General features: G+C 43.2%; 1 protein-coding gene across 2 annotated transcripts in view; it reads right to left on the bottom strand.

Moving 5' to 3' along the window:
* Positions 1 to 602: 602 nt before the first annotated feature.
* The window catches only part of LOC142674697 (glutamine amidotransferase-like class 1 domain-containing protein 3, mitochondrial), a 13,379-nt gene continuing 1,148 nt past the window's right edge, over positions 603 to 12,833 (bottom strand). The window contains exons 2-7 of one of the 2 annotated variants that reach the window (XM_075847210.1): positions 10,023 to 10,075; positions 9,786 to 9,896; positions 8,385 to 8,504; positions 7,642 to 7,734; positions 2,501 to 2,654; positions 603 to 859 (exon numbers count right to left, since the gene is read on the bottom strand). In XM_075847210.1, the coding sequence (XP_075703325.1) occupies positions 728 to 859; positions 2,501 to 2,654; positions 7,642 to 7,734; positions 8,385 to 8,504; positions 9,786 to 9,896; positions 10,023 to 10,075 (663 nt within the window). In that variant the 3' untranslated portion in view covers positions 603 to 727. The remainder of the gene's footprint in view (positions 860 to 2,500; positions 2,655 to 7,641; positions 7,735 to 8,384; positions 8,505 to 9,785; positions 9,897 to 10,022; positions 10,076 to 12,833) is intronic. The other variant, XM_075847211.1, reaches the window with a different exon arrangement.

The following is a 12,833-nucleotide window of genomic DNA, read 5'->3' as shown; positions in this document are numbered from 1 at the left end:
CTCCTCCTCCATGTGACTATATACAGTGTACTCCTCCTCTTCTATGTGACTATATACAGTGTACTCCTCCTCTATGTGACTATACACAGTGTACTCCTCCTCCTCCTCCTCTATGTGACTATATACAGTGTACTCCCAGTATACAGAGTACTCCTCCGCCTCTATGTGACTATATACAGTGTACTCCCAGTATACAGAGTACTCCTCCTCCTCCATGTGACTATATACAGTGTAACTCCGGTATACAGAGTACTCCTCCTCCTCCATGTGACTATATACAGAGTACTCCTCCTCCATGTGACTATATACAGTGTACTCCTCCTCCTCCATGTGACTATATACAGTGTAACTCCGGTATACAGAGTACTCCTCCTCCTCTGTGACTATATACAGTGTACTCCTCCTCCTCCATGTGACTATATACAGTGTACTCCCAGTATACAGAGTACTCCTCCTCCTCCTCCATGTGACTGTATACCGGAGTTACACTGTATATAGAGTACTCCTCCTCCTCTATGTGACTATATACAGTGTACTCCCGGTATACAGAAAACCTTGCTTGTACAGTGGTGTAATTTGTAAAGATAACACAGAAGACAGGATTGTGGAGTAGACTTTATTGCAGCATTGATTTTGTTATCATTGTGGGGTCAGTTGTCTCTGGAGATGCGGAGTCCGGTGAGAGTTATGATCATGGTCAGTAATCACTGAGGAGTACGAGGGGTCTTTACTTTCCAGTCAGTTTGATCACAGCAGAAACCATGGCTCCAATCCCATCAAATATTGTGTGCAAGGGGACATGGCCCATGAAGGCCGGGGTGGTGACAACACGGTGGGTCTTGTCCACATGAACCTCGTGGAAGGAAAGAGTCAAGGAGCGAAACACCAAGAAAGTCCCCATTATATAATCTACTACTCCACCCTCCCAACCAACCAAATACTGACCCTACACACCCCACACCACCAGTCCTCCCTCCCAACCAAACACTGACCCTACACACCCCTCAGCACCACTCCACACTCCCAACCAAATACTGACCCTACACACCCCACACCACCAGTCCACCCTCCCAACCAAATACTGACCCTACACACCCACCACCAGTCCTCCACTCTGCCAACCAAATACTGACCCAACACGCCCCTCACCACCAGTCCACCCTCCCAACCGAACAAATACTGACCCTACACACCCCACACCACCAGTCCTCCCTCCCAACCAAATACTGACCCAACACACCCCTCACCACCACTCCACTCTGCCATCCAAATATTGACACTACACACCCCTCACCACCAGTCCTGCCTCCCAACCATTGACCCTACACACCCCTCACCACCAGTCCTGCCTCCCAACCAAATACTGACCCTACACACCCCACACCACCAGTCCACCCTCCCAACCAATGACTCTTCACAACCCGCGCCACCACTCCACACTCCCAACCATTGACCCTACACACCCCTCACCACCACTCCATACTCCCAACAAAACACTGACCCTACACACCCCACACCACCAGTCCTCCCTCCCAACCAAATACTGACCCTACACACCCCTCACCACCAGTCCTGCCTCCCAACCAAATACTGTCCCTACACACCCCACACCACCAGTCCTCCCTCCCAATCAAATACTGACCCTACACACCACCAGTCCTCCCTCCCAACCAAATACTGACCCTACACACCACTCACCACCAGTCCTCCCTCCCAACCAAACACTGACCCTACACACCTCTCACCACCACTCCATACTCCCAACCAAACACTAACCCTAAACACCCTACACCACCAGTCCACCCACCCAACCAAACACTGACTCTACACACCCCTCAGCACCACTCCACACTCCCAACCAAACACTGACTCTACACAACCCTCTCCACCCTCCAAACTAACCACTGACTCTACACAACACTTACCACCAATCCACCTTCCCAACTAAACACTGACCCTACAAACCCGTCACCACCTATCCACCATCTCAACCAAACACTGACTCTAGACAACCCTCACCACCTCTTCACCCACCCAACCAAATACTGACTCTACACAACCCTCCCAACCAGTGCTGCACGTTTACACTCGACAAAGATTGCAAACTCTTAAATCGACAATACAATTATATTGTCTTGTGTAACAGGCCCTTAACCCTACACAACCTTATTACTACAAAATACCGGCATGCTACACCTCCCAACCCACCTAATAGTAATCGCAGGTCACCTCCTGAGTGTTGTGTCTCTCTTGTACACCCAGTCCTCATGTCTTATGGGATCACAGTGCAGGTTATGTCTGGAGCCATTTTTGTATTTCCCGTCGTACAGATTATGCCCCTGGTGATGCCCCTGGACCATCATGCCAGTCTTCGCTATATTTCCCACATTATAAATAGAGAAGGGGTGACACAAGTTCCAGCCATGGGTCACCTGATGCATCTAATTATCCATGGCTTGCAACACGGGGCTGTGAGAGGGATCTATTAAAAGGATATGTGAACCTCCTTGGCGCAGTGTTTTCCTCCAAGTGCATTAATGGCTTTGGCTGTCCCAGCATGGGGCCATTTACCTCCTTGTTCTTCTTCCTGCCCCACGGTCACCTCCACCCCAGGAATAACCTTGGCAGCCAGGACGGGAGCAATGCAGCACAACCTGCAAGAGGCAAGGACTATAATACAGGTTACATGTCCACCTCCCCGTGACCTCACGGAATGCTAGAAAAAGATGAAAAGTGAGTGCAGCTCTGGAGTATAAGGCCGAGTTCACACGTCGCGGATTTGTCGCAGATTTTGTTGCGGTTTTGACGCAGATCTCACCCTTTTGCATTGCAAAGTGTAAAATCTGCGCTGAAAATCTGCATGAAATCCGCGTCGTGTGAACTCCGCCTAATACGGGATGTAACTCAGGATCAGTACAGGATAAGTAATGTAATGTATGTACAGAGTGACTCCACCAGCAGGATAGTGAGTGCAGCTCTGGAGTATAATACAGGATGTAACTCAGGATCAGTACAGGATAAGTAATGTAATGTATGTACACAGTGACTCCACCAGCAGAATAGTGAGTGCAGCTCTGGAGTATAATACAGGATGTAACTCAGGATCAGTACAGGATAAGTAATGTAATGTATGTACACAGTGACTCCACCAGCAGAATAGTGAGTGCAGCTCTGGAGTATAATACAGGATATAACTCAGGATCAGTACAGGATAAGTAATGTATGTACACAGTGACTCCACCAGCAGAATAGTGAGTGCAGCTCTGGAGTATAATACAGGATATAACTCAGGATCAGTATAGGATAAGTAATGTATGTACACAGTGACTCCACCAGCAGAATAGTGAGTGCAGTTCTGGAGTATAATACAGGATGTAACTCAGGATCAGCACAGGATAAGTAATGTAATGTATGTACACAGTGACTCCACCAGCAGAATAGTGAGTGCAGCTCTGGAGTATAATATAGGATATAACTCAGGATCAGTACAGGATTAGTAATGTAATGTATGTACACAGTGACTCCACCAGCAGAATAGTGAGTACAGCTCTGGAGTATAATACAGGATATAACTCAGGATCAGTACAGGATAAGTAATGTAATGTATGTACACAGTGACCCCACCAGCAGAATAGTGAGTGCAGCTCTGGAGTATAATACAGGCAGTAACTCAGGATCAGTACAGGATAAGTAATGTAATGTATGTACACAGTGACTCCACCAGTAGAATAGTGAGTGCAGCTCTGGAGTATAATACAGGATGTAACTCAGGATCAGTACAGGATAAGTAATGTAATGTATGTACACAGTGACTCCACCAGCAGAATAGTGAGTGCAGCTCTGGAGTATAATACAGGATATAACTCAGGATCAGTACAGGATAAGTAATGTATGTACACAGTGACTCCACCAGCAGAATAGTGAGTGCAGCTCTGGAGTATAATACAGGATATAACTCAGGATCAGTATAGGATAAGTAATGTATGTACACAGTGACTCCACCAGCAGAATAGTGAGTGCAGTTCTGGAGTATAATACAGGATGTAACTCAGGATCAGCACAGGATAAGTAATGTAATGTATGTACACAGTGACTCCACCAGCAGAATAGTGAGTGCAGCTCTGGAGTATAATATAGGATATAACTCAGGATCAGTACAGGATTAGTAATGTAATGTATGTACACAGTGACTCCACCAGCAGAATAGTGAGTACAGCTCTGGAGTATAATACAGGATATAACTCAGGATCAGTACAGGATAAGTAATGTAATGTATGTACACAGTGACTCCACCAGCAGAATAGTGAGTGCAGCTCTGGAGTATAATACAGGATGTAACTCAGGATCAGTACAGGATAAGTAATGTAATGTATGTACACAGTGACTCCACCAGCAGAATAGTGAGTGCAGCTCTGGAGTATAATACAGGATGTAACTCAGGATCAGCACAGGATAAGTAATGTAATGTATGTACACAGTGACTCCACCAGCAGAATAGCGAGTGCAGCTCTGGAGTATAATATGGGATGTCACTCAGGATCAGTACAGGATAAGTAATGTAATGTATGTACACAGTGACTCCACCAGCAGAATAGTGAGTGCAGCTCTGGAGTATAATACAGGATATAACTCAGGATCAGTACAGGATAAGTAATGTATGTACACAGTGACTCCACCAGCAGAATAGTGAGTGCAGCTCTGGAGTATAATACAGGATATAACTCAGGATCAGTACAGGATAAGTAATGTAATGTATGTACACAGTGACTCCACCAGCAGAATAGTGAGTGCAGCTCTGGAGTATAATACAGGAGGTAACTCAGGATCAGTACAGGATAAGTAATGTATGTACACAGTGACTCCACCAGCAGAATAGTGGGTGCAGCTCTGGAGTATAATACAGGATATAACTCAGGATCAGTACAGGATAAGTAATGTACGTACACAGTGACTCCACCAGCACAATAGTGAGTACAGCTCTGGAGTATAATACGGGATGTAACTCAGGATCAGTACAGCATAAGTAATGTAATGTATGTACACAGTGACTCCACCAGCAGAATAGTGAGTGCAGCTCTGGAGTATAATACAGGATATAACTCAGGATCAGTACAGGATAAGTAATGTATGTACACAGTGACTCCACCAGCAGAATAGTGAGTGCAGCTCTGGAGTATAATACAGGATATAACTCAGGATCAGTACAGGATAAGTAATGTATGTACACAGTGACTCCACCAGCAGAATAGTGAGCGCAGCTCTGGAGTATAATACAGGATATAACTCAGGATCAGTACAGGATAAGTAATGTAATGTATGTACACAGTGACTCCACCAGCAGAATAGTGAGTGCAGCTCTGGAGTAGAATACAGGATAAGTAATGTAATGTATGTACACAGTGACTACACCAGCAGAATAGTGAGTGCAGCTCTGGAGTATAATACAGGATGTAACTCAGGATCAGTACAGGATAAGTAATATATGTACACAGTGACTCCACCAGCAGAATAGTGAGTGCAGCTCTGGAGTATAATACAGGATATAACTCAGGATCAGTACAGGATAAGTAATGTAATGTATGTACACAGTGACTCCACCAGCAGAATAGTGAGTGCAGCTCTGGAGTATAATACAGGATATAACTCAGGATCAGTACAGGATAAGTAATGTAATGTATGTACACAGTGACTCCACCAGCAGAATAGTCAGTGCAGCTCTGGAGTATAATACGGGATGTCACTCAGGATCAGTACAGGATAAGTAATGTAATGTATGTACACAGTGACTCCACCAGCAGAATAGTGAGTGCAGCTCTGGAGTATAATACAGGATGTAACTCAGGATCAGTACAGGATAAGTAATGTAATGTATGTACACAGTGACTCCACCAGCAGGATAGTGAGTGCAGCTCTGGAGTATAATACAGGATGTAACTCAGGATCAGTACAGGATAAGTAATGTAATGTATGTACACAGTGACCCACCAGCAGAATAGTGAGTGCAGCTCTGGAGTATAATACAGGATATAACTCAGGATCAGTACAGGATAAGTAATGTATGTACACAGTGACTCCACCAGCAGAATAGTGAGTGCAGCTCTGGTGTATAATACAGGATATAACTCAGGATCAGTACAGGATAAGTAATGTAATGTATGTACACAGTGACTCCACCAGCAGAATAGTGAGTGCAGCTCTGGAGTATAATACAGGATGTAACTCAGGATCAGCACAGGATAAGTAATGTAATGTATGTACACAGTGACTCCACCAGCAGAATAGTGAGTGCAGCTCTGGAGTATAATACAGGATATAACTCAGGATCAGTACAGGATAAGTAATGTATGTACACAGTGACTCCACCAGCAGAATAGTGAGTGCAGCTCTGGAGTATAATACAGGATATAACTCAGGATCAGTACAGGATAAGTAATGTATGTACACAGTGACTCCACCAGCAGAATAGTGAGTGCAGCTCTGGAGTATAATACAGGATGTAACTCAGGATCAGTACAGGATAAGTAATGTAATGTATGTACACAGTGACTCCACCAGCAGAATAGTGAGTGCAGCTCTGGAGTATAATACAGGATATAACTCAGGATCAGTACAGGATAAGTAATGTATGTACACAGTGACTCCACCAGCAGAATAGTGAGTACAGCTCTGGAGTATAATACAGGATATAACTCAGGATCAGTACAGGATAAGTAATGTATGTACACAGTGACTCCACCAGCAGAATAGTGAGTGCAGCTCTGGAGTATAATACAGGATGTAACTCAGGATCAGTACAGGATAAGTAATGTAATGTATGTGCACAGTGACTCCACCCGCAGAATAGTGAGTGTAGCTCTGGAGTATAATACAGGATGTAACTCAGGATCAGTACAGGATAAGTAATGTAATGTATGTACACAGTGACTCCACCAGCAGAATAGTGAGTGCAGCTCTGGAGTATAATACAGGTTATAACTCAGGATCAGTGCAGGATAAGTAATGTATGTACACAGTGACTCCACCAGCAGAATAGTGAGTGCAGCTCTGGAGTATAATACAGGATGTAACTCAGGATCAGTACAGGATAAGTAATGTATGTACACAGTGACTCCACCAGCAGAATAGTGAGGGCAGCTCTGGAGTATAATACAGGTTATAACTCAGGATCAGTGCAGGATAAGTAATGTATGTACACAGTGACTCCACCAGCAGAATAGTGAGTGCAGCTCTGGAGTATAATACAGGATGTAACTCAGGATCAGTACAGGATAAGTAATGTATGTACACAGTGACTCCACCAGCAGAATAGTGAGGGCAGCTCTGGAGTATAATACAGGATGTAACTCAGGATCAGTACAGGATAAGTAATGTATGTATGTACACAGTGACTCCACCAGCAGAATAGTGAGTGCAGCTCTGGAGTATAATACGGGATATAACTCAGGATCAGTACAGGATAAGTAATGTAATGTATGTACACAGTGACTCCACCAGCAGAATAGTGAGTGCAGCTCTGGAGTATAATACGGGATGTCACTCAGGATGTTTGCAGTGACTATTTTTCATGTAGATTAATTCTATAGATAATCTTTAACATGGGGTTCAGGGGTGAGTGGAGGAGTAGGGAGTGCGGAGACTCACCCAATCGGCTTCTTTACTTTGCTGAATTCCTGTAAAACTCTCTGGACATCGGCGAGGACATGACAGGATTCACCATCTACTGCAAATGAGGAGCTGCAAAATGAGAGACCAATCAGCAGGACCCATGTCATAGTCACATGACTGGCCCCGTCCACTGCTTGTGGACAACACTATGTTTGGAACGTGGCCCCTGACTGCCACAACGGAGCCAGAGGAGGCCATTAGAATGGTCCCGTATCCCGGGTGTAATATATGGCGCCCCTCCCCCCTCCACATCACACGTATCCGCAGTAGTAGCAGGGTTTAGTGTGCTAGTCATTCTACGTGTCCTGCAAGTACTGACGGTCGGGAGTCTTTGTGGCGTTTGTCTTAGTTGGGGTTATCCTTAATGTAGTTGTCCAGGATTATAGACGTGTGGCTGCCTTCCTCCAGAAACAGCGCCACACCTGTCCATGGGCTGTGTTTGGTACTGCAGCTCAGAATGGTGCTGAACTGCAATACCACATACAACCTGTGGACGGGTGTGGTGCTGCCACGTTCTTCTAACCCTGTAAGAAGAGACGCCTGCGTGTGATATTACCGCCTGACCACACCTTTATTATACGGTAGAGAAGCGCCATTTTCCAGGTGATCAGAGGACGGTGTCCGGCCATGACGGACGACCGTCTCCTGCCCCTCCCCCCCATCACATGAAGGTCAGTGACAATGATCTGTGATCGCTCCTCAGTCCTGCAGATACTCACAGATTCTTGGCTGCCCCGAAGCCTCCTGGGAATATAACGGCGTCGTGATCCTGAGCGATCAGCTGCGACAGAGCGGAGATCTCACCCCGAGCAATCCGGGCCGACTCCGCCAAAACGTTCCTGCGGAGGAGAGCGCCACATCACGTGACTAACCGGACCGGGGGCACAGAGGAAGACAACGCTACACAGATAAACCCTGCATGAAATGCTCCAACCACAGCCAGAGCTGCAGTCACATCATGTCTTATACTCCAGTCACTTACACAGCTGATGTCACATCATGTCTTATACTCCAGTCACAGCCGGAGCTGCAGTCACATCATGTCTTATACTGCAGCCACAGCCAGAGCTGCAGTCACTATTCTGCTATTACATCATGTCTTATACTCCAGTCACAGCCAGAGCTGCAGTCACATCATGTCCTATACTGCAGCCACACCCAGAGCTGCAGTCACATCATGTCTTATACTCCAGTCACAGCCAGAGCTGCAGTCACTATTCTGCTGTTACATCATGTCTAATACTCCAGTCACAGCCAGAGCTGCAGTCACATCATGTCTTATACTGCAGCCACAGCCAGAGCTGCAGTCACTATTCTGCTGTTACATCATGTCTTATACTCCAGTCACAGCCAGAGCTGCAGTCACATCATGTCCTATACTGCAGCCACAGCCAGAGCTGCAGTCACATCATGTCTTATACTCCAGTCACATCTAGAGCTGCAGTCACTATTCTGCTGTTACATCATGTCTTATACTCCAGTCACATCCACAGCTGCTGTTACATCATGTCTTATACTGCAGTCACATCTAGAGCTGCAGTCAATATTCTGCTGTTACATCATGTCTTATACTCCAGTCACATCCAGAGCTGATCTGATAGTTCTGCAGGTCTCATGTCACTAGACAGAATGGCGTAGCGGGAGCTCAGGTGGCGGTTGCACAATTAGAGCTGAACGGTTATGTCACATGACTGACAATAGGGTGGAGCTAAAACACTGTCACTAAGGCCAATAAGCAGAAAGCAGAGTTTTGACAGCAGCTCTGGATGTGAGTGGAGGAGAATGACCTGAGGTAAGAACGAGTGTAGTGTTTACAGAACCGTGAGGGTGACGCAGCAGCTCTGGTGGTTATAGCCGGGATCTGTGCGCCCACCATCGGGACCCTCACAAGGCGCTGAGGTGACAGGTCATGACCCCAGCACCCCGTGTTATGGGGTCACCGGCGCCCCCTTCTCCCTGCAGTGGAGAGACGCACAACCACCGCAGCTCCACCCGATCCCAGAGGACACGGCTATCACATTCATCCACCTGACAGATGTCAATCATCCACGGTCCTGTCCAGCAGGGGGAGCCACTACTGACGGGAGAATCACAACGGAGACAGGCGGCGGCTCCGGTACCTGCTCTCCTGCGACGCTTCTCCTTTACTGTGGTCAATGACGTGTAACTGAGGGATGTCCGGAGCAAACATCGTCACCACAGCCCCGGCCCGGCTCAGGTGAACCAGGATCCTGCAAGAACCGAGAGATGAGGACGGAGCACAGGGGGGAGCGGGAACAGGGGGAGCGGGGACAGGGGGAGCGGGTACAGGTGGAGCGGGTACAGGGGGGAGCGGGTACAGGGGGGAGCAAACATACGCTGAAGCCTCGTGGATTTCCGTTCCATCGTAGACGCCGCACCCAGAAAGCACCTGCACAGAAAAGAACGCAGGAGGAGGAGACAAGATATACCGGGGGAGCGGGACCACCGCAACATTCCGAGCTACATCCTTTATATATATATATAGTCATCCTCAGTACAGTATACATATATATAGTTACTCTCTCAGTACGGTATACAGTATATATGTCACCCTCTCAGTACAGTATACAGGATGTCACCCTCTCAGTACAGTATATACACACACACACATATATATATATATATATATATATAGTCATCCTCTCATTACAGTATATATGTCACCCTCTCAGTACAGTATATATATAGTCACCCTCTCAGTACAGTATATATATATATAGTCACCCTCTCAGTACAGTATATATATATAGTCACCCTCTCAGTACAGTATATATATAGTCACCCTCTCAGTACAGTATATATATATAGTCACCCTCTCAGTACAGTATATATATATCTCTCTCACATTGTAGATAAGTTATTACACTATACCCACCACTGCTACTTTGGCCGTCACTCTCAGTACGGTATACAGTATATATATATATAGTCACTCTCAGTACAGTATACAGTCTATATATATATAGTCACTCTCAGTAAGGTATACAGTATATATGTCACCCTCTCAGTACGGTATACAGTATGTGTATATATATATATATAATATATATATAGTCACTCTCAGTACGGTATAAAGTATATATATAGTCACTCAGTACAGTATACATATATATAGTCACCCTCTCAGTACAGTATACATATATATAGTCACCCTCTCAGTACAGTATACATATATATATGTCACCCTCTCAGTACAGTATGCATATATATAGTCACTCTCAGTACAGTATACATATATATATATATATATATATATATATATAGTCACTCTCAGTACGTATACAGTGTATATGTCACCCTCTCAGTACAGTGTGTGTGTATGTATATATATATATATATATATATTATATATATATATATATATATATATATATATAGAGTCGCCCTCTCAGTACAGTATATATATATATAGTCACCCTCTCAGTACAGTGTATATATATATAGAGTCGCCCTCTCAGTACAGTATATATATATATATAGAGTCGCCCTCTCAGTACAGTATATATATATATATATATAGTCACCCTCTCAGTACAGTATACATATATATATAGTCACCCTCTCAGTACAGTGTATATAGTCACCCTCTCAGTACAGTATATATATATAGTTAGTCACCCTCAGTACAGTATATATATATATATATATATATTCACCCTCTCAGTACAGTATACATATCTATAGCCATCCTCTCAGTACAGTATATATATATATATATAGTCACCCTCTCAGTACAGTATGTATATATATATATATATATATATATATATAGTCACCCTCTCAGTACAGTATACATATATATAGCCATCCTCTCAGTACAGTGTATATATATATATATATATATATATATATATAGTCACCCTCTCAGTACAGTATATATAGTCACCCTCTCAGTACAGTATATATATAGTCACCCTCTCAGTACAGTATATATATAGTCACCCTCTCAGTACAGTATATATATATATATATATATATATATATATATAGTCACCCTCTCAGTACAGTATACATATCTATAGCCATCCTCTCAGTACAGTATATATATATATATAGTCACCCTCTCAGTACAGTATGTATGTATATATATATATATATATATATATATATATATAGTCACCCTCTCAGTACAGTATACATATATATAGTCACCCTCTCAGTACAGTATGTATATAGTCACCCTCTCAGTACAGTATATATATAGTCACCCTCTCAGTACAGTATATATATATATATATATATATAGTCACCCTCTCAGTACAGTATATATATAGTCACCCTCTCAGTACAGTATATATATATATATATATAGTCACCCTCTCAGTACAGTATACATATATATAGCCATCCTCTCAGTACAGTATATATATATATATATATATATAGTCACCCTCTCAGTACAGTATATATAGTCACCCTCTCAGTACAGTATATATATCTATCCATCCTCTCAGTATATATATATATATATATATATATATATATATATATATAGTCACCCTCTCAGTACAGTATATATATAGTCATCCTCTCAGTACAGTATATATATATATATATAGTGACCCTCAGAACAGTATATATATATATATATATATATATATATATATATATATATATATATATATATATATATATATATATATATAGAGACCCTCTCTGTACAGTATATATATATATATAGTCATCCTCTCAGTACAGTATATATATATATATAGTCACTCAGTACGGTATACAGTATATATATATATATATATACATATATATAGTCACTCTCAGTACGATATACAGTATATATCACCCTCTCAGTACAGTATATATATATATAGCCATCCTCTCAGTACAGTGTATATATATATATAGTCACCCTCTCAGTACAGAATACATATATAGTCACCCTCTCAGTACAGTATATATAGTCACCCTCTCAGTACAGTATATATATATATATAGAAACCCTCTCAGTACATGTATATATATATATAGTCACCCTCTCAGTACAGTATATATAGTCACCCTCTCAGTACAGTGTATATATATAGTCACCCTCTCAGTACAGTATATATATAGTCATCCTCTCAGTACAGTGTATATATATGGTCACCCTCTCAGTACAGTATATATATATATATATAGTCACCCTCTCAGTA

This window comes from Rhinoderma darwinii (genome assembly GCF_050947455.1).
Source record: "Rhinoderma darwinii isolate aRhiDar2 chromosome 2 unlocalized genomic scaffold, aRhiDar2.hap1 SUPER_2_unloc_1, whole genome shotgun sequence".
In the NCBI taxonomy this organism is placed as follows: Eukaryota; Metazoa; Chordata; class Amphibia; order Anura; family Rhinodermatidae; genus Rhinoderma; species Rhinoderma darwinii.
This window is presented reverse-complemented; position numbering and strand designations above follow the sequence as displayed.